This window comes from Chiloscyllium plagiosum, unplaced genomic scaffold (genome assembly GCF_037043375.1).
Source record: "Chiloscyllium plagiosum isolate Xiang-an unplaced genomic scaffold, Cpla_swu_hap1 HiC_scaffold_19, whole genome shotgun sequence".
Classification (NCBI taxonomy): Eukaryota; Metazoa; Chordata; class Chondrichthyes; order Orectolobiformes; family Hemiscylliidae; genus Chiloscyllium; species Chiloscyllium plagiosum.
The window spans coordinates 54186636-54210596 of NW_028270157.1; the positions used below are offsets into that span (position 1 = coordinate 54186636).

A 23961-nucleotide genomic window follows, 5' to 3' on the forward strand; every position below is an offset into this window, starting at 1 on the left:
TCTTCCATCGGGCAGAAGATACAAAAGTTTGAAACATGTACCAACAAATTTAAGAACAGCTTCTTTCCTGCTGTCATCAGACTTATGAATGGACCTTTCATGTATTAGAGTTCATCATTCTCTGCATCTTCTCTGTAGCTATAACACTGCATTCTGCATTCTGTTCTATTACCTTATGTAAGGTATGACTTGTCTTAGCATGCAAAACAATACTTTTCACTGTATTTCGTACACATGACAATAATAAATCAGATCAAATCAAGTTGAGAAGGTTTGCTAAGTATAAATCATAGTGTTATTTTAAACCTTTATAAATCACTGATTGGGCCTTAGCTGGAGCGTTGCATTCGATTCTGGGCATCTCATGTGTGGAAGGATGTCAGTCCCTCCAGAAGGATAACAGACACGATAGAATTCAGGATCTGTGAAGAGAATGAAGAAGCTGGTGTTCTTTTTAAAGCAGGGAGCTTAAATGAAGATTTGATAGAGTTGATGAAAATGATGACTGATCTTGCTGGAATTAATAGGGAAATATCACAAAAAAACCCAAAAGAACAGATTTAGGGTAGTTCACAGAAGAAGCAGAGGGGCCATGAGTGGGTTGATTTAGTGGAGAATGCGTTGTCTGAAATCAGATTCAATAGCGACTTTCGAAAGGGAACTTAATAAAGACTTGATTTAAAAACAACTACTGGGCATGAGAAAAACCAGGGGATTGGAACCAACTGAATAGCCCTCTCAATGAGCCAGTATAGACAGAATGGGCTGAATGGACTTGCATCGTGTTGCATGATTTCACAAGTTCCCAGTCAATGTGAACCAGTGAACACACGGATCCCAGTACTATGCTACATCTTGTCTGCAACAATGTTTTTTGTTTACAAAATCTAAACCTAAGAAGGAGCAGTCTGGAAGAAAAACAGGCGGCATCTGTGGAGAGAAATAGAGTTAACATTTCGGGTCCGGTGACCCTGACCTCCGAATGTGGATGACTGGCTTGGTATGAGAAAGTTCAGCCAGCATCCCAGCACCACTAATCCAGAATCTGGTTTCCAGCATCTGCAGTCATTGTTTTTACCTTGGTATTAGAAAGGTCGGTGTAGTTGCTGCATTTTAAGTTCAGGGCTTTTTTGTTTTGTTTTGCTGAGCACTGTTGAGGGAGGTGTTGGTGAGCGGTGGTTGGAATCGGAGCGTTGTTGCTGAGCCGGAGTGCGAGTGAGCAGTGTGTGGGGGTTTAATTGTCGGCGCACTGAGAGCTGGTGCCTGCGCCTTTAAAAGCTGCTCACACGGGGAGGAGGCTGGAGAACAAGCCGCAGCCGGGAGCGAAGGAGAGCGGCTGTGTGCTGAGGCCGTGTCCCTTCCACCTGCCCCCGGGGAGGATGGCAGAGAGTGAGGCAGAGACCCCCGGCACCCCGGGAGAGTTCGACAGCAAATACTTCGAGTACAATGGAGTGCGGCTGCCTCCCTTCTGCAGGGGGAAGATGGAGGAGATCGCCAACTTCCCGGTCAGGCAGAGCGACATCTGGATCGTCACCTACCCCAAATCTGGTAGGATCCCTCTCTCTACCTCAGCCCGCTCCGATTCCTGCAAACCCCGGGAGGGAGGGGAGGGGAGAGGCAGCCCCCAGCCCCCAGCCCCCAGCCCCCAGCCCGGGATCCAGTCACATCCTGCACTGGGTACCAACCCTGAGCCGCATTAAGCACGCTGCAGAGACACAGCCGCCAGGCGACAGCAGCACATCACCGACCCACCCCGGGGATAGATCACCCCCTCCCCAAACACACACACACACATCACCTGGGGATAGATCACCCCCTCCCCACATGACCCGGGGATAGATCACCCCCTCCCCAAACACACACACACACACACATCACCCGGTGATAGATCACCCCCTCCCCACATCACCTGGGGATAGATCACCCCCCTCCCCAAACACACACACACACACACACACACATCACCTGGGGATAGATCACCCCCCTCCCCAAACACACACACACACACACACACATCACCTGGGGATAGATCACCCCCTCCCCACATCACCTGGGGATAGATCACCCCCCTCCCCAAACACACATGTGCACACACACATATCACCCTGGCTACCCCTTCGCCCCCGACTCCGGGGATAGATCACCCCCCTCCCCAAACACACACATCATCCCGGCTACCCCCCCCACACACACATATCTGACCCCACCACAACATTCTTCACCCCTCTACCCCCAAACTTTCCTCACAAACCTGTAACCTCACATCGCATCCCTTATTTCCAACCTCTCGCCGTCTCCACCCCCACATTCCCCCCTTATTGACTCCACCCCCACATTACCCACTCCACCCCCACATTATCCCCACTGACTCAACCCCCAAATTAAGCCTCCATCGACTCCAACCCCACATTTTCTCATCTGACTCCATGCCCCTGTATTGCCCCTGCACCAATTCCACCCCCACATTACACTCCTCACCAACTTCACCCTCCTATTTCATACCTACCCCCTCCACCCCCACATCCCCTTCTCTGTGGCGATTCCCCCAAACACACTCCTCCCTGGCGCTCACACCCACATCCCCCTCCACCCTTACATTCTCCCCATTGTCCCCGTCCACCCTCGTGTTTTCTTGTCCCCCCCCCACCATCCTCGCATTCCCCCACGTCCGCACCCTGCCTTTGCGTTCCCCGTGTTACCACCTCTGCCCTCACGTTCCCCACATCCGTCCCTCCACCCTCACGTTTCCCGAATTCCCCTCTCCACCCTTGTGTTCCCCCCACTATCCTCACAACTGCCCCTGCGCCCTCGTGTTCCCCACATCTGCCTTTGCATTCACCACATCCCCCCCCATCCTGCCCTCCACCCTCTCATTCTCCCCATCTTCCCTCCAATCTCTCGTTCCCCCAAACCCTCTTCAATCGCATGTTCCCCTCCACCCTCTCATTCCCCAGCCTCCACCCTCGCTCAATTTCCCCCCCCCCCCCCACCTTGCATATCCCAATTGTCCCTATCACTCGGCCACCCCCCCCCCCCCCCCCATTCTCCCTCACCCTGGCGTTCACCCCATATACGCTCATATTCCCCTTCCCACCCTTAGTTTCCCCCATTTTCCCCCTACAACCTCATGGCTTCGCATCACCCTCCCACACTCGCTATCCACCCATCCCCCTCCTCCACCCTCTCATTCTCCCCCATCCACCCCACTTTCTCATTTCCCCATCCCCTCCTCCACACTTACCCCAACTCTCATGTTCCGCCATCCCCACCCCTGCCCTTGTGTTTCCCCATCCTTCTCCACCCTGCATTACCCTTCCACATTCCCCCCCACCTTTGTGTTCCCCCACTTGCCACCACCCTTGCGTTACCCCCATCCCCTCAACCCTGCATTCCCCCAAAGCCCCTCTGCCTTCCCTCCATTCCCCCCTCACATTCCCCTATCCCTCTAACCCTCTCATTCCCCCCAGCCCCCCAACCCTCGTGTTCCCCATCACCCTCCACATTCCCCTGCATTCTCTCATTCCCCTCCACCTTTGCGTTTCCCATCCCTCTCATTACCCCACGTCCCCTGCCCTCGCATTGCCCCCTCCATCCTCTCATTCCCCCTCAGCCTTCTCACTCCCCCATCCCCCTCCACCCTCACTATATCTAACCCCACACCCCTAGCCCACCAAAGCCATCCAATTCCTCCTTCCACCCCTACACGCACATACAGTGACCCCTCCCTCCAGCACCCCTCTATGTATTTCTTCCAAAACAACTCCCCTCTTGCAATACAAAAAACAGTGGCCCTTCCTTAAATCCACACAATGTAGCAGTATCATCACCCTGCCACTCACACCAATTCTTGTGCATCACTTCACCAAAATCTACATGGGATAACCCCAAAACATCTGTTACCCCACATACCTAGCTACTCGCAAATATCATGTTTCTCCTCAATCCCAGTACAGAAATTGCTGAAGAAATGGAGCAGATAGGGCAGCTTGTATGTGAAGAAAACAGTTAATGTTTCAAGTCCAGTGACTCTTCATCTGAACAATGTTATTATTTCACATGTTCGGTATCCATAATTTTTTGTATTACCATAGCATACAGGGTTGGCAATGACGTAGTGGTATCATCACTGGACTGTTAATCCAGAGACCCAGATCATGTTCTGGGAAGCAGGGTTCAAATTCCACCACGGCAGTTGGTAATTCAATTTAAAAAAAATCTGAATTTAAAAAAAAAGTCTAATGATGACCACAAATCCATTGTCAATAGTTGTAAAAACCCATCTGGTTCACTAATGTCCTTTAGGGAAGGAAACTACTATCCTTACCTGATCTTTCCTGCATGTGATTCCAGACCCACAGCAATGTGATTGACTGACTGACTGGACAGAGGGCAGTTGACAATCAGGAATGGGCAATAAATGCTGGCCTCGACAGCAATGCCCTCATTCTGTGAATGAATAATTTTTAAAAAGTGGTTCGAATAATAGGTGTGTTTCTCAATTGACAGGGTATAATTAACGATGTTTCCGGAATCTGCACTGGGCCTGAGGTTTTTCAGTATATTTATCAATGAATTAATCAATGGATTAATGAAAAAATAGTCTCTATCCAAGTTTGCTGGTGTCACTGCTAGGTAGCACAATGAGTGGTGTAGATTGAAACAAAGTTGCAAAGGGGCGTTAACAGATTAAGTGAATGAGTAAAACTGGCAGATTGAAGTCAGTGTTGGGAACTGAGAGATCATCCATTTTGGCCTGAAGAATGATCAATCTTTCTTTTGTAAACAATATACTAGGAACTGTGAACAAGCCAAGAAATACAAAGCTCCTGTACGGATATCATCAACAACAACTAAACTGATAGAGAATGAAATTTAATTATGAAGTTGAATGAACATTAACCTTTATTTTGAGGGGGCAAGAAATACAAAGTTAAGACACAACTGTATAAAATCCTGGTTATATTCTGGAGGATTGAATGGGAAGATTGCATTCAGTACAGGGCACACTAGGGAATGGATACAGAACAGATTAACCAGTCTGATACAGATTTTTAAAGGATTAAATACAAGGCCAGTATTTGTAATTTAGGCTTGTACTCCTTCAATATTGAAGATTAAGAGATGATCTAATTGAAGAGTTTAAGATGGTTTAAGGATTTGGCAAGTGGAGTAGAGCATATTATTTTCCCTGCTGGTAGAGACCACAATAAGTGGGGGAGAATAACCTTAAAAACTCAAACTGGGTTGCTCAGGAGTGATGGAAATGTGTTGCTGGAAAAGCGCAGCAGGTCAGGCAGCATCTAGGGAACAGGAGAATCGACATTTCGAGCATTAGCCCTTCTTCAGGCTAATGCCCGAAACGTCGATTCTCCTGTTCCCTAGATGCTGCCTGACCTGCTGCGCTTTTCCAGCAACACATTTCCATCTCTGATCTCCAGCATCTGCAGACCTCACTTTCTGCTCAGGAGTGATGTCAAGATCATGCAAAAATAGTGTAGATCTGGAACTGATGAGGCTTGGTTGATTGAGAATGTCAAAAGTAAGATTGATGGAATTTTGCTGTTAAGGGTTAGAGAACAAAGATTTACGTTAAGGTACCGAGCTAATGAATGGCAGAACATGTTTGAGTGTATTGCTGTTCTTATGATCCATATCTCTTCATGCCCAGTATCCCTCTCCCTGTCTCTCTGCATATGTGTTGTAAAGGGGGCTTAAAACTCCTCCTCACCATCCCCCATCCACAGCAAACCACATAAAAATGATTGAGCTTTCTAATATATTATGTATGGTAATGATTTGTTAAGGTAAAAATTGTCATGGTTTGAAAATGATATTTAAGTCATAACACTTGTACAATTTCTCTGTTAGTGTGGCCTTTAAAATAACAGCCTTACAAACCTTTCAGGTTGTTTTGGTTGAATTTTCAAGGTATGTTTTTATCAGTTTGTAATCCATTGACAAGTGAATTAATGAAGGCCATTTTCCTGTTAGTCTAAGGTTTCAGGGCATTGAGATTTCAGATATACATCATTGTACATCCTGGCATTTGGGATAAAATCACATTCTTGCTCGTGTGTAAATAAGCAGCATAATATAATGTTGTATCTTCTTAAATTGTCACACTGAAAATTAACATTCCAGAAAGTAAGATGGATCACACTGTCTAGCAATATCTGTCATATGACATCTTCCCTTTGCAATTTACTGTTTCCTAAGTTGATCCATGCTACTTTTATTGGTTATTATATTTCACTTTGTCGAGTTTCCATGTATTATCTCTGCCTTGAGACCCTATCAAATGTTTTGTCCCATTAGCCACATGAAAATTGCCTCAATCCCCTGTTTAAAATAAAAGTGGAAATGTATAACTTAGATGAGTCTAGTTGCTGCACACAAAATAAGCACTTCAGTTTATTCAACTAGGAGAAAGTGAGGACTGCAGATGCTGGAGATCAGAGCTTAAAAATGTGTTGCTGGAAAAGCGCAGCAGGTCAGGCAGCATCCAAGGAGCAGGAGAATCGACGTTTTGGGCATAAGCCCTTCTTCAGGAATCCTTGAGAATATTTCTCAAGCTTAATGGGCCCATTGGTTGGAGAAACCGTACCGTTTGCTTCATACTCTGAGGTTACTTCATTGGTTTGAATATTAAAAGCACATACACTTCTGGACTTCCTCTTCATTAATGACATTGCCCATAAGAGACAAAGCATACATGATATGGGTTTGTCTCAGTGCACAACAAAAAACCTTTCAAAATGACATTTTCAATAGCATAAGCAGGAAATCACTGTTAACAATGAAGATGTTCATATCAAATTCTTTTCTTGGTGATTTTATTGAAAGCATTACTCTTCTAATGGACAAGGTGGCTCAGTGGTTAGCACTGCTGCCTCACAGTGCCAGGGGCCCAGGTTCAATTCCAGCCTTGGTCAACTGTCAGTGTGGAGTTTGCACGTTCTCCCTGTGTCTGCGTGGGTTTTCTCCGGGTGCTCTGGTTTCCTCACACCATCTAAAGATTTGCAGGTTAGGTGAATTAGTCATACTAAATTGTCCATAGTATTCAGGGGTGTGTAGGTTAGGTGCATTAGTCAGGGGTAAATGCAGGGAAATGTGTTTGAGTGGAATATTCTTTGGAGGATCAGTGTGAATTTGTTGGGCTGAAGGGCCTGTTTCCACATTTTGTGATTCTATGCTTTCTTGAAATGAGGAATCATCTATTGCAGGAATCAGCATATTTTGATGGATCTAGTACACAATGAATCCAAATGTGAAATTAGCTGAATTCAACAGATTAAAAATCCTGGTGATTGGGTCCTTTTTTTTATTTTCCATTATTTTTGCTCTGCCAGTATCAAAGTAAATGGTGGAAAATGGAAATCTAAAATGCAACAGGCAGTGGATGGTGCAATGGTCATTTTTGAAAATTTTGGATCTAGTACTGATTTATAGGATACAAGCCTTCTCTGTGTATTCTGTGTAAGGTAAATCAGATTGGGTAGTGTCAATTGTGTATTTGCTCACAACAGGGTACTATCCTCAATTGATCATTTTATTTAATGCAACCACGGGAGATATTGGTATGCTAATAGGAAAGGAAACATATTGGGTATTTCTTCACAGTTGGCTCTTCACAATTTAAGACAAAAGAAACATTACTGTGTGGGGACTTGTATTATTCTTGACTTAGAACTGTTCAATTTAAGCAATGGGAGTCTGAAACAATGTGTTCCATTTCCTAGTGCTAGCATCTAATTAACATCTTGATAAATACAACATGCACTTTAAAAACTAGGAATAAATTTTCTATAATATAAAATCCTTATAAACCTTGAATCCTTGAGAAAAAGCTTTCAAAGTCAAGTTTCAAGTTAGCATAAAAATGTGCCTGTTTTAATAATTTTATACGTCTTTACGTTCTGGATTATTTCATCACATTGTACTCAAGCTAAAATAGGAAACTAGCAAAAATTAACTAACACTTTCAAAGGGAACAGAAACCCAATTAAGCTAGAAATTCAAAACAGCCCTTAATGGGAATGCATAATAAAAGCTTATTAGTTCACTAAGGCTACAGCTTAATGTAGGGAATAACATGTACATGGAAGTTCTTCTTATCTCCTCTCTCTTAGTTAGTTTCAATTTTCTAGCCTGTTTTCAATTCAATGCCTCTTAATATTCTCCAATTCTACAATGGGATAATGTTTGCAAGTCCATAGTGCTGCATCCACTGTATCTTGCGCATCCACATTTCTGTCACACATTCAAATTTGTAATTAACAATCTTCTTTCAGAAATCAGTAGTGCCTGCTCCTAAGTATATTCTTTTCACATAAGATATAAGTTTTGGGGAAATCGGGTGAATAGTTTAGCAGGATAGCTTTGCAATTAAGAAACATGTATTTTGAGGACCGATTCCCTTTTACAAACTTGGATAGTAGCATTTCAGATACATGGAATGCAATTTTCTATTTTGTTGTCAAGTCTGTGCTGTACTTTATTTGTAATAGGACGAAATGGATAAGATATTGACTGAGTGTACAGTTCCTAGATTGAAATCCACATGTTCTAGAGAGATTTCAAAGAAGAGTCAAGGTATTGATTGTTCCTTTGATTTCAAAAAAAAATTGTATTGATTTCAGCAAAACATTCATGTTTCTGTGCATTATCCTTTCAAATTAGGTGCATTATATGATGTATGCCGTAATATGCAGTAATGATTGTATGCATTTTGGCAACATATTATTAACCCAGGATCTTGGTTTATCCAAAATCTACTAATGGATATATCTCTCTTTCCTACAGTCAAACAACTATCTTGGCCCCACTGCCCCACCACAAAGTATGTACTTCTGTCTTGGATTCCATGCTCCAATTTTCTCAGATTGTTTAGAACCTTATCTCCAGACTCAGCTTCTGCTCCTACATAATCCCTATCAGAATGACCACCTCTATAACAGTACCTGCTTCTTCATCCAGGTTTGTCCACCTGCCAATGTAACACTGATCTGTACTTCTGTCACCTCCAAACTTAATTCTTTCAAAATAGCAAGAACTGTGGATGCCAGAAACCTGGGATAAAGACAGATAATACTCGAGCCACTTAGTAGGCTTGGTGAGAAATGTAAAGAGAGAATCCATGTTCCAAACCAATATTTATCTCCTCTGATATTTTCTTTGACTTGCATCTGTTTCATTGCTCATCACACTATGACCAATTTTGGATATTTTTTGACATTATGGCATTATTTAATACACACTCTTGTTAATTCTGTACACCTTATAGTCATGAATCTTTTCCAGTCTTTCTGGTAGAGATCCTGGGAAAATCATTGCCTTTGAAAATCCCAAAATTTGACATCATGCCTCCATGATCTGTTTCTAAGTGTCAGCTTTGTCTCAGTGGTAGTACACATGTCCCTGAGTTAGAAGCTGGTTAGCGCACTCCAAGAATTGAACATATAATCCAGACTTTTCCTTCATTGCAGTACAAAGAGAATGCTGCATTGACACACCGGTGTTGTATTTCGGTGTGCTGTCTCAGATGTGTGCAAATGATCCCCATGGCATGATTCAAAGAATAATGTTCTAGACAATATTTATCACTCAACCAGCATTACAGAAACAAATCACCTTATCAAATATGGCATTGCTTGTAAAATCTTTATAGAACACAGATTGATTGTTACTTTTCCTACATTTCAGCAGCATATTTAATATTACTTTGTTACCTTTGTGGTCATGATGAAAATTCTGAGGTCATGAAAGATTTTATATAACTGCAAGTTCCCCTCTCCCTTTTTTCCAATTATACACTCTCCTTTTTGCTACAACCTTTCACCGTCCCCTCCCCTCCTCTCCTGTGAGGATTCCTTAGCCTGAAAACATCTAAATTTTGCCTTTAGTCAGGGATAATTAGAATTATTCTGATACTAAATATGTGAGAAAATGCTACTGAGCAATTTTCCATGGGTCACAATTGGTATTTGCACCAGAAGGAATCATTCAGACTGTTAAGTGGGAAATTACAACAATACTTAGACAAGTTAGATTGTGGTACTACACAGAACAATGAACTAAACTGTATACTTGGGTGCAATCCCATTGTATACACACTTCACTCATTCCTTAACTTGCTGTGGTGATTTTTGGGCAACAGCACATCTTTCCCATGAATACAAAACACCTGCTATCATATTATTCGCCCAACGTTCATCCCATGGTTTTATTTTCCTTATTTATGTCTTTCAGTAGATGTTTTTTCATCAAGGTGAATGACTTCATGGGGAACAATGGATAGTATTAGGTCATTAGAAACTGTAGTGACCAATGAGTATTTCACAAACTGATCACTTTCCTGGCTATCTTCCCCCATCCCTTATTTATCTCTGTGCTCTTTCCCTTCCACGTTCCTGATGAATGGCTTATGCCCAAAACGACTACTCTCCTGTTCTTCAGCTGCCTGACTGCTGTGTTTTTTCAGTGCCACACTTTTTGACCATCAGTCTCCAATATGTGCAATCCTCACTTTCTCCATGGATTTCATAACCAATACTTAAGTAAAAGTGCAATGATTCCAGAGGAACATATGGCTACTGTCTCATTAGAGGGAGATGACTGGTAGTGATTTAACCTGAGAATCACCACCTCTCTGGCAGGGGGAAGAGGTTAAGAAGGTGGTTAATCTCAACTAGTGCAGGAATTGAACCTGTGCTATTGGTGACTCCGCATCACAAACCAGACATCCATCCAACTGAGCTAACTGTACTGCTCACTCCCAATATTATCCCTTACAACATGCCGATACTTAGATAATGACAGCCTCCAGTGTGGATGAGTGAACTGTTTGTGTAGTTTTGAAGAAGATATAGAGTTGGGAATATGATTTAGTGTTCCAATAGGGAAGGCCGTTTTGTCTGCTGGGGGCATAAAACTAAATTAGAACAATAAAGACCTGTTTATGAACAAATAACAATGGTGTTTTGTATAATTTAGACTCCAGGCTTAGAGAATATTTATGAATATTTCTGTAGAAAATTAAATAGGTTGAAGAGAGTATATAATGGCTAGTTTATATGAGGAGTGGGCTTGATTGACTACTTTTTAATTCCATGTTTTTCAAAGGAGATTAACTTTCCATTTATAATAATGCTGCACTTTAATCCTTTATCATTCTGTTGGAAAATGTGAGGGCAGCTTGAAAAATAATACTTTTTTGATATGCTTTTTCTTAAAGGGTTGCTATCTCTTTGTGCACAATTTTCATTAACTGGGTGAGAGATAATTGGGCGACAACATAAATACGTTAATGTCATTGTGAAAAAGTTTAAGTGAATGTTGTGTGAAAGCATTAACCAGTTGGTTAAAAACAGTAAATGGAAGGATTTCACTCTCTTCCACTCCTGAACCTCCTGCCTGCCCTGCAAATGGCTTTGAAAAATTGGAATATTTCACAAAATATGAGGGTACAAATTAAGTAAATTACAGTTTCTGAGAAAATTCTAATAGGAAAATAGGATTGAACTTATCTTCAAATGTACAGGGCAGAATCCTCTGTGCGTGGTGTTGGTAGGCTTGGAGGAAAGAAGTGAGTTAAATTAGAGAGGGATGTGGTGTACCTGAGTTCCACCGCCTTTTCCCTCTGCTAGATTGAAGTTGAGGGTGGAAAGGCCTACGATCATCCTTGTCATCTGCTGCCAGTGGCAGCCCTTAAGCGTTGCCAATAGCATGAATGCCAGGTAGAACCATGTGATCAGTTAGCTCTGGTAGGTATGGAGGTTGTGAGGTCCCTTGATCAAAATCATTCATTGCATCATCGAGGGACTGGATATCAAGTAAGGGATGGGGACATTGGTGCTGACAGTAAAAAGCCTTTTCTGCTGACCTTCCTGCAACCCGCACCCTGTGGATTCCATCTACACCACCTTATTCACCTGCGGCCTCTGTCGCCCCACACACTGCGCCACACCACCCCCACCGTCACCCTCACCCCCCACACACTCCACCACCCTCTCACACACTGCCCCACACCACCCCCACCATCACCCTCACCCCCAACACACTCCACCACCATCACACACATTGCCCCACACCACCCTCACTCTCCTGCCTCTGTTGCTCCCCACTCCTGGGACTTAGCTCGTGTCTTCCAAGCAGCATCCATTGCCTCTCCCATGGTGCTGCTGAGCATATCCTTCTGGTAGGCTGACCGTTCTCAGTACATGAAGTGTCTGACCTTGTGGTCTTGATTCCAGGCAGTGTCCCACGAGTGACCTCGACATTGGCTGATTGGCTTGTGGTTTGGAAAAGAGGCGAGAGCCTTGAATCTTTAACAAGATTCCATCCATGATCAAACTGTTATATTTGGCTTTAACAACAATTAACATTATTGAGTTAAACTCAAACAGAAAAACAATGCAAAATTGCAAGATTTATATCTTCCCAAGCAGATTTCACTTATTACAACTAGAGACTTTGGTGTTATGCTGTTGTAAGAACAATTGAGACGCCGAGGAACCTCTATTATCGGAAGGATATGGGTGGGCAGTATTTTGTTCGGTTAATCGAATTCCAGATAATCAAATGCCAGATAACATAGTTTAGCCGAGCATCAAGACCTTGTGATCTTGCCGGATAATTGAATGCCGGATAATTGAGGTTCCTCTGTATCCACTTGGAAAGAATATGTATTTCTACCGAAAGACCTTAGAATGAAGTTTGTAAAAGACTTCTCCAGAAACAAGTGTTTTAATAGTTAGGTCCTGAAAATGGTTGGTTGTTTTCATTGTCCACAGCATGCACTAAGTAAATAAATGCCACAAATTGATAAATCTGCACATACAATAATAGTGAATGGTGGTGGATAGTTGACTGGCTAATAGGAGTAGAAGGATCCACAAATATCTCCATCCTTAATGAGCACAGCACATCAGGGCAAAATATAAGGCCGAAGCATTTGTCATAGAGTCATGCAACATGGAAACAGACCCTTCAGTCCAACACATTCATACAGACAAAATTTCACAAACTAAACTGTGCACCCTAGTTTTGATCTCTCCCACCGTAGGGAAAAGACTGTGTTGCTAGTCATCTTACCAATGCCCCTTATGATTTTATAAACCTCCTAAGGCCATCCCTCAACTTCCTATGTTCCAGGGGAAAAAAGACACAGTCTATGCACCCTCTCCCTATAACCCAAACCTTTTAGTTCCGGCAATATCCTGGCAAATTTTTTCTGAATCCTCTCCAATTTAATAATATCTTTCCTATAGGAGGACAACCAGAACTGCACACAGTATTCCAAAAACAGCCTCACCAATGTCCTACACAACCTCAACATGATATCTCAACTCTGATACTCAATGCTCTGAGCAATGAAGGCAAGTGTGCCAAATGCTGTCTTAGCCACCCTGTCTACCTGTGATGCAATTTTCAAAGAACTATATACCCAATCCCTGAGATGTTTCTGTTCGACGACAGTACCCAAGGTCCCACCATTAACTGTATAAGTCCTACCCTTGCTTGTTTTACCAAAATCTAATACCTTACATTTCTTTGAATTAAACTCCATCTGCTACTTCTCAGCTCATTGGCCCAATTGATCAAAATCCCTTTGTAATCTTATAGTACCTTCTTCACTGTCTACTCTACCACCAATTTTGGTGCCATCTGCAAACTTACTAACCATTCCTCATGAATTCTCATCCAAATCATTTATACAAATGACAAAATGGACTCAGCACTATTCCACGCGGAACACCATTGGTGACAGGTCTCCAGTCCGAAAATCAACCCTCCACTACCATTCTCTATCTCCTACAGTCAAGCTAATTTTGAATCCAACCCGAATCTGATGTGATGTTTTACTTATTAGTCTACCATGCGGACTAATGGTAGACTAATAAGTCAAAGGTTTTACTAAAGACACCACTCTGTCCTCATCAATCTTTTTAGTTACATCCTCAAAACAATCAGGTTTGTGAGATTTCTCCATGCACAAAGGCAAGGTGACCATCCCTAATCGGACCTTTTCTCTCCAAATGCTTGTAAATCTTATCTCTCAGAATCCCCTCCAAGAACTTAGCCACCACTGATGTTAGACTCATCAGTCTGTAGTTCCCAGGCTTCCCCTTCAGCCTATCTTTAAAAAAGGCACAACATTTGGCACCCCATAGTGCTCTGGCACCTCACCTGTGACTATAGATGATACAAATAGCTCTGCTAGAGACTCCACAATTCCTTCCATAATTTCCCAGAATATCCTCGGATACACTTGAGAAGATGTTGGAGATTTATCCACCGTTATGTATTTTAAGACCTCCATCAACTCCTCTTCTTAATGTCTTGAAAACAGTCCACATTAACACTTATTTCCCTGAGTTCTCTAGCCTCCATTTCTTTCTCCATAGTAAAAACACTGACATGAAATATTCATTTAGAATCTCACCTGTGATTCAACACATAAATGACCTTTTTTGATCTTTAAGAGTCCTGTTCTCTCGCTAGTTGCTCTTTTGCTCTGAATGAACTTTTAGAATGTCTTTGAATTATACTTAAACTTATCGGCCAAGGCTATCTCCTATCCCCTCTTTGCCCTCCTGATTTCCATCTTAAGAATGCCCCGAAACCCGTTATTCTCTGCAAGAGATTAATTTGATCCCAGTTGTCTTCATCGAACATATGCCTCTTCCTTATTTTTGACCAGAGCCTCAATATCTTTGTTCATCCATTATTTCCTCCTCTTATGAGTCTTACCCTTCACTCTAACAGGAACATAATGCCTCAGAACTCTCGATATCTCACTTTTGAAAGCTTCCCACTTGCCTGTCATCCCTTCACCTGTGAACAGACTACCCTAATCCACTTTTGAAAGTTCCTGTCTCATACTGTCAAAATTTGTCTTACTCCAATGACTAACTTTCTCTTTTATAGAGGGCCTATCCTTTTCCAGAACTATTTCAAAACTATTAGAATTATGATCACTGGTCCCGAAGTGCCAACCACTAATACTTCAGTCACACGTGCTGCCTTATTTCCCAAGAGAAGGTAAAGTTTGCTCCTTCTTCAGCCAAAACTGGTAGTGTCTTGGCGGTCTCTTGTGGTCCCAGCATCAAAAATACCAACCTTCTCTCCATGATATCAAAATACAGCTGAAGGCATTGGATATGGCAAAGGCCATACTCCACATTCCACGTACAATACCAAAGACTTGTGTTCTAAAAATGGCATTGCCCTGAGTTAAGCTGTTCTATTACATTTAAAACACTGACATCTATATGAACAAATGAATTAACATGTTATTTACTGTTCATCTGTTTAGAATGTGATTACTTATAATAAAGGTCACAAATGTATATGAATGGAGTTGTAATATTTCTAATCGTTGGAAAAGAAATGCAGAAGCAAATAAATTAGACCGGCCCAATTTTTTGCTCTTCTCACTGATTTTCTATTCAATTTTATGGCAAAGGATGAGACAGCTGTTGGATTAAAATAAGATCTTTTGTTGCTTCTAGCTGTTGGCTGCCATTTGGTGTAATGGTAGAAATTTTTGGAAAGTGAGTCAAAAACACAGAAGAGCTGGCCACTGCAAGGAACCAAACATTTTTTGTCCCCCTCACCACATTCTCCACTTGGACCAGGCCATTTAAAAATTCCTTTGCGCTTTCACAGGCACCCTGTTTTAAATTACAGGTGACTTCTCAAATCAATTAACCCAAGAAATGTTGGCAAGTTCAAAAAAAGTAGAGCATTGATAAGCACACCTCTGATTTATATAAATGCGCGAAATTTCAAGGCTTTGCTGTTTCAAACAGGAAAGTACTCTGTCATCAGGTAACAGTTGCTTACCTTGATGGTAATCAGACTTAGCTTAGGTAATAGATTTTATTCAGTGAGTTTTCAAAATGGGAACTCTTATGTGAGAATTGACCATACAGTTTGAGTATTCCAGAGTCCAGTTTGTATCCTCTGTCCACCTAAGTGTGCATATGTCTCCATTTACTCAGATGGTTCTATTGAACAGACCAATCCAGAAGGGTAAGAGCAGTGCAGATGAGGGTGTAAGGGTAGGTTGGTCTCAGTCATACAGTACAGAAATGAACCCTTCGGCCCAGCTCGTAAATGCTGACCAGGTTTCCCAAATTAAACTAGCCTCATTTGCCTGCATTTGGCCCATATCCCTCTTTTTATCCTTTCTGTCATGTCCAGATGTATTTTAAATGTTGTAACTGTATCTCATCTACCATTTCCTCAAGCATTTCATTTACACATCATCCTCTGTGTGAAAATGTTGTCCCTCAAGCCATTTTTAAATCTTTCCCCTCTCTCTCCTTGACCTAGAAATTCTAGTTTTGAACACCCTTACCCTGAAGAAAAGACCTTTTGTTATTCACTTTATCTATGCCTCTCATTATTTTATAACCCTCGCTAAAGTACCCTTCAACCTCCAATGCCCCAGGGAGAAAAGTCCTAGCTTTCTCTTAACTCAACTCTTCAGTCTTGGTAACATCTTTACAAATCTTTTTCTTTTTTTGCACCCTTCCCAATGAATAACATTCTTCCTGTAACAACGCAACCAGAACTGTATGCAGTATTCCAGAAGTAGCCTCACCAATTGTCTTGTACAGCCTCAACATGATGTCCCAACCCCTATACTCAGTGCACTGACCAATGAAGGCAAGTGTGCCATTTGCCTTGTTTACCACTCTACCTAAGATATTACTTTCAGGAAACTATGTACCTGAATGCCCAGCTCTCTCTGGCCGACAACGCTGACAAGGGCCCTACCATTAACTGTGTAAGTCCTGTCCAGGCCTCGGCAATGGAGGAGGGTGAGAGTTTCATTCACCTAGCAATGTCACTCTTTTTTTTCTCTTGATCCGTTGAAATCATTGTTTCAGTTTCAAAGCTTGTTCAGAGTCCCTGATTTCTGAAGTGCTATAAAACCAACAGAGAATAAAATACATTATCTATCTAACTCTAATGTTTTGATCACAACACACACCTTTTAATTTTGAAATAACTAGTTGATTAAAATTACTCTGGGGCGAAAACCCCTCCCTGTTCTCTATTACTTTTGTTTTATGGGAATTACTGGATAATTTGATTTTTTTTTCATGTACAAGAGACCGGTGGCTGCATTTTTAACTTGCTTCCATTGGCCAGATATGAACTGTGAAGCTTCCTCTGTGGATTAGAGAGGGCTCTGACTGTGACGTACTGTATCTCAAATTCAGCTTCATAATCTAAAACTCAAACTGGTTTGGAGGCTCATTTACAGAAAACCAAAAATTGTCACTTGTAGAATATTCAAAAATCAAACAAAGCAGAAAAAAAGCCAGTAATTTAACCTTCCCAAAGGTTAAAGCAAGAAGCAATTTACATACTGAATATGCCATAACACAAAGGCAGGGAATTTGTGCTGGTATAGTATTTATATTTACTTCATCACTTTATACCAGTTAATTAAGTGAGGTTTTTATTGTTGTTGCTTATTTCATAAGAGTACAAAATGAGTTGGTGGGCAAAGAGTTAATGCTTTTTGTCAGAAAGGGTTATGCGTCAGGAATAAATTGGAATCCCACAGACCAGGACTGAAGGTTTAGTATCCTGTCTTCCACAGAAGGGCAGGTACTAAAGTGCCCTAGGAATAATTAGATTTCCCTTCAAATGTATGTTGGATTGGGAAAGAAATAATTTTTCACATTGAGATTCATAACTAATCTCCAATCAAATAAACAAAGAAAAACGAATGGTGTTTGGTCCATTCTTCATGAATTGAATTTATTTTCTAAACAGATTTCCCCTCCCCCACCCACCCCCTTACGAAGAATTGGCTGGTTTGAAAGAGTGATGTAATGCATTGGCTAATGGACCTACTGCAGTACTGCATTTTCTTTCTGATCTTTGACTTCAGTTATTTATATCCTCGGTCGTTACTTGTTTAAAATTCACTCTTGTGCTGAATGTCCATTTTGGGAATGTGTGTAAAGCTCATAGTATCCTCTCAGGGTAATGCCATAAAAAACAACCTGCAAGGCCTATTATAGGCAATAGCTCCAGTACAGGTATAAACGTTGATATTGTATTTTGCATCTAGGATTTATACACGGCATAATAATTAGGGATCAGCACTTCAGAATTTTCACTTTATCAACTTATCACAATCTTTTTATTCTGACTGCAGATAATACAAATGTGACAGAACAAAAAATTAAGCAGCAATAAAATTCCACTTTTCCACTCCCCTTCCTTCCCAAATATCATTTTCTGAATGCAACAACTTAGGCTAAGTAAAATCTTGCTTTGCTGCACAGACATTGTTGCCTCTTCACTAATTTCTTCACCTGAACCTAGATAATTCATGCCAGTAGAAAATCTGTCTTTACTGATAATGGATGTTTTAGCTAATTATGATCTGTCTATCTAAGTGTCCTATGCATTCTTCACAGCGGAGGTCACAAGAGAATAACTGTGAAGGTGAACTTTGCCTGAAATGTTGATAGTCCTCCTGGTTTAAGCTTCCAGAAATTAATTGAAATGCCACATCCCTTCCTTTCTGACTGAGAGTCAATAAATCAGCATATCACTTTTTTAAAATTCAAATATAAAATTTTATAATTTTATGGTCCGTTTTTCTGAGGCCCATATGAGGTTGCCATAGTCTCACCAGACTATAAGGCTGCTTTCTCATTCGAGAAAGAGATGGCTGCTGGTGATTTAGCCTGAGGGTCGTCATACCTCAGATGAGGGGAGAGGTTGAGAAAGTGAGGCCTTCACAGTAACCCCAACCAGTGATAGGAATTGAACACATGCTGTTGGCATCACACATCAACTGTCCAGCGAACTGAGCTAAACTGATCCCAATTTGATTTTAACAATAAAATAAGTAAACCAAGATCCTGACATATGATACTATTTGAAAACCCGCAGTAAAATACAATTCCATTTATCCTAACACCAACATGTTACTGTACCTCAAACATAAAGAAATTAACTTCTCTATCACATCTGTAGTTCTAAATTTACTTTTTCTTTGAATAATTCCTAGTCTTGAGCATTTGGTAGCCCCTTCCTTGATTAGCCACACAATTGAGCTCAGACCTCCTAGACTTCGAATAACCTCATTCGGGATTCAAACCAACAATTTCTAGTCTGCAATTTTTAAAATTTAAATCCTAACATCTGAGGTAAACCTTATTTCCTCAGAGGTCCAAAATAACTCCTTCCTCTGGGAGAATCTGGTTCATATATCTAACTTCAATTTTTGTGAACTGAGGAAAAAGAATTTTCAAGCTATTGGTCTTTTCCCAAGAAGAAAATAATTCCTGATTCCTCTAAAGCAAAAGCAACCTATTGCTCCTCAATGTTTTACTTTGACCACATATATGACACTCGATGCAAACAAATCCCTGTTATTGCCGTGAGTTAGAGATGCCGGTGTTGGACTGGGGTGTACAAAGTTTAAAAAATCACACAACACCAGGTTATAGTCCAACAGGTTTAATTGGAAGCACACTAGCTTTTGGAGCGCCACTCCTTCATCAGGTGGTTTCTATCATGTCCTTGAGCTGGAATGTACATTCACAGCTCAATGTGCATTCCAGTTCAAGGGCATGATAGAAACTACCCGAAAGCTAGTGTGCTTCCAATTAAACCTGTTGGACTATAACCTGGTGTTGTGATTTTTTTAACTCTGTTATTACCACAAGCACTCCCTCTCTCATACTGTTTTAAAAAAAAATCATGACCTGTTCAGCATTGAACTCATTCATTACACACAGTTCAAAATTCACATGCCACTCATTCAAAGTTTTATCTTGAAAGTAAATAAAATTAAAATATTAATATTAAAATATATGTACATCACACTCCTTACATCACACAATCCATTTTTCTCAAAGAATATTTTCATTATTTAATAGACAAACATAGCAGAACAAGACAAAAATTATAAAGAGCCTGATGTGTTATTTTATAATTTGCAAAACATTATTTCTGTATTTGTCAGGTTCTGGTCAAAGTGACAGCATTGTAGTTTTATGTAACATTTTCATGTTGCAAACCTGTCTTAGAGCACTGTACAGCGTGACAAAAGAAAAAAGAATCATTAGAAAGAATTGTCAGGTCAGGCCAAGAGATTAGGTGGAAAGAAACATTTTCAGAAGGATGACAGAAGGTAAGGCATTAATAGGAATTGCAGTGGACAGGGATATTGTGCCTGAGTAGTATATGGGCTATGAACAAGAATTGAATCCGTATCAGAGGACTGAGGAATGCAAGAGCAGGAACAAAACACTACAATGAGATGAGGAAAAATTGCCATTTCTGGACAAAAGTAAGGATGTTGTAATTCGTCCGTTGGTGGCAGTGTTTTCAAACTTGACATTTTTGATAATACATTACGTTTAATTCTACATGTATTCATAAAACCATACAATAAAATACAATGTGAATGTGCATTCCAGCTCAAGGACATGATAGAAATGTGCCTGGTAATTCATTGGGACAAGGGAACGTGTTAAGCAAATTCACTATCATTCTTTCTATTTTTAAACTGGAAGTCTGCTTGCTGGCATGAGGGACATCATAATACACTTAATTCAATCCTCTAAATGTATCCGTGGGAGGAAGGGATTATTCTTGCAACACAGATCAGAATACTATTTTATGCTATTCCACATGAAACTCAGCCAAAAAATATGGACAACTGCTGTGTTTCCAATACTCTCTATCAGTGATTGTCTTTTCCACTTGCCTCCATCCTTAGAGCCAGACTGAGCCTCTAACTTCCAATAAAGAACATAAAGTCAGCACAATTGGTACAAATGATGTATGTTAGTACTTTGGTATTGTGCTGCACTTCTGGTATTCCTTCAGTAGAAAAGTATTATTTGAGATACAACATTGAAAAAAAGACTTTTTTATCATTTCTATCACAAAAGTTCTTCCATGAGTGATTCTATTATCTGGTTCAGACTCTTCTAGTACAACTATTACTTTTTTTCCTCTCCAACTCATTTCAGATACTCCCTGCCTACTCATTACATACCCAGCTGGCACCTGCCAGCTCTTCTCAAAAACAGTGAGCAATGTGCAAGAAAAATTGAAAGATTGAATTTTCTCTCTCTGAGAGATATCAACGCACCTTTTATGTCCTCCCTATAGTTTTGCAACTGATTCGATGCTTGTTGTGCTATTTTGGAGCTCATCCCTCTCGCTATTGCCCAGTTTTAACTTTGCACAGCTTCAACAGCAGGAATGACTCTTGACAAATTTTGTGCAGTTTAATTACTAGTTGATTTCTTCTGGGTGTTACTAAGATTCTATAACATCTACATTCTGTAGATGTTTTGAGTTCCAAACGTCAACAAGGAGTGGTGTGTCAGGTGCTGAAGGAAGTTTTCTTTTTGCTGATTTCATGCTGTAAAGACAGATGAACTAGCATTGGGAGTAGAGCACACAGCCTGTCAGCCCTGCTCTACACTCCACGTGATCAAAGCTGATCCTTGGCTTCAACGCCTCGTTCCCTATGTCCCTTGTTTCCTTGCAAGACCAAAAAAAGTCTATCTCGGCCTTAAATATACTTAATGATGGACAAAGAATTTCCAAGATTCTCAGTCTTTTGAGAGAAGAAATTTTTTCCCATCTCAGTCCTCTCCTGTTCCTAAGGCTGTGCTCCTGTGCATGCTCTTTGATCCATTTAATGGCAGCGGTCATACTAAATGCACCCTAAACCATCTCCAGCTTGTACGTCACAGTAAGTGGGATGAGCAGGAAGTAGGAAATGAGTAGGAGGATTCGGTATGATGATACTATCACCTTTGTTTCATCTGTGCCCCTCACCATGCCCTCGGCCATGGCAATAGACATTCCAACTATGGTCAGCACCATGGAGTTAGAACTTGCAGAGACGCCTGTCCATTTCCACTTATTTGTAGCTGCTTCTGGTTGTTGGTCACTTTGTTCCACAAGAAAGAGGGGAATATGTTATTGATTGTCATGTAAACTGCAGAATATGGCTGTCATAGTTGTATAACGGGCAAATCATCTCTGAGCTGTGCCTGAATTTTGCACAAGTGTTAAGCATGTGAGGGTAAGCTCAGGCATTTGAATGTTTGACAAATAACTTGACAAACATTAGCGGAAGGCAATATCAAGTTGGTGTTCTACCTGCATTACATTGAATAGCCAGAGGTTTATCTCACAGAGCAATCCCTGTACCTGCTTTCAGGAGCTATCCAAGTAAACTCTCATAGGATTGTGTAAGTAATGAGTTCATTCACACTGCCGCACATCCTGAAATGATGGCAACCATCTATTCTAATAATAAGAAATACCCAAAATATTCCTGTCAAATGCTTGTCCACAAGACAAGATGAAGAACCTTTTTCGTAACTCTTAAATCAAAAGAGACTAAAAGGACTTGTTTTGATATTAACAATTTGAGAAGTTATTCATTTTACAGATGACAGCAGAGGCTGAGCAGCTGGTGCTTTCTATGTAACAGACAGTAAACATGTAGAGAACCCAGGAGGCTCTCACTGTAATGATTGCTGACTGCTCTTTTTCCACGTCAAAAAATGTGGGTTTATATTCCCAAATGATTCTTTGATACTCATGATGGTTCAACTCAACTGCAATAATTTGCCTTTGCTACACTTCCTGTCACTAAAATGAATAAACCACCAAACCAAAGCATTGGAATTTCAACCCTCCAACTCCAAGCCTAACACTGAGCCGAGGATAGCTCTGAATTTAGAAATACGTTAGACCGTTTCTCTGCCAGCAACATAGAACCCAGGAGCAGGGGTAGGTCCGATGGCTCCTAGGTCCTGCTCTGCTGTTCTTTGAGATCTTGGTCTTCCCACACCTTCCCTCTATCACTTGATGTCTATGCGTCCAAAAGTCCATTGAATTTTTTTTTAATATAGACAGTGAATGAAATTCCACAGCACTTTGAAGTAAGAGAATGCCAACATTTACAACATTCTCAATAGCTGAAGCTTTATTTTTTGATCTTTAATTCCAGATTTCAGCCTGTCAGCACCTATCTTGTTAAGTCCTTCAATGATTTTACATTTTAGTAAGATGATCTCTCATTCGTTTTTGTAAACTTAAACTCAAAGGCCTAATCTCCTCTTTCTCCACAATACACCCATCTCAGGAATCATGCCAGTGAATTTTCATTGCATTCACTCCAAGACAAGTCTATCCTTTCTTTGGTGAGGAAACCAACTAAAGAGTAAGACCTCTCTACTCTTTTAATCCAATTCTTCTGTAATAACATTTAACATATAAAATGCCTTAATGTTCTATGATTTGTACATAAGGATATTCTTCTGTATATTAACACGCTAAAGCCTCTCACCCTTAAAATATAAATGTAGATTATTTAACCAACCTAAAATGATAACTGCACATTTCTGTCTTGTTTTTCTCTCTTACTTAACCTGTCCATATCCTTTTGGAGCAGACTTTTTATCTTCCTCGTGACTTGCTTTCCAATCTAACTTTATATAAAGTGAAAATGTGGGTACTTTCTATTCTGTTTCTTCAACTGAGTCATTGATATGTCAGACACATCAAAACCTTTCACCCAAGGGGCCACGTTTCAGTTTTGTTTCTGAATCATGAGGCCAGTGATGTTTTGTCTGGGGTTGGGATTGAAATTGGTCAAATACTGTTCAACAACCAGTATCCAGGAGGATGGTGGGTAGAGGAGAGAGGAGTGAGAGATGGTGCTGAAAGATTGGCAGTGGTCTGGCAGCACACATCCCATGAACTTGACTTTCAAAAAGTTCTCTCCTGCAAACTATAGCTCATGACACCTCTGCACTGCCATAAACTGAGTCCTTTAAAACCTGGCTTGACTATGTCAGAATTGCAGAAGGCTAGGACATGGTAATATCCACAATGAAGCTGACCAGTTGCAAATGCAAGGTTGCAACCTGAATTCTTGAA

General features: G+C 41.0%; 1 protein-coding gene across 2 annotated transcripts in view; it reads left to right on the forward strand.

Annotated features, from left to right (window-relative positions):
* Positions 1-1026: 1026 nt before the first annotated feature.
* sult4a1 (sulfotransferase family 4A, member 1) overlaps positions 1027-23961 on the forward strand; it is a 54856-nt gene continuing 31921 nt past the window's right edge. Inside the window, exon 1 of one of the 2 annotated variants that reach the window (XR_006314457.2) lies at positions 1027-1548. Coding sequence is in view for 1 of the 2 variants with exons in the window: in XM_043709202.2 (XP_043565137.1) it covers positions 1380-1548 (169 nt within the window). In the remaining variant the exon portion in view is untranslated. The remainder of the gene's footprint in view (positions 1549-23961) is intronic. The other variant, XM_043709202.2, reaches the window with a different exon arrangement.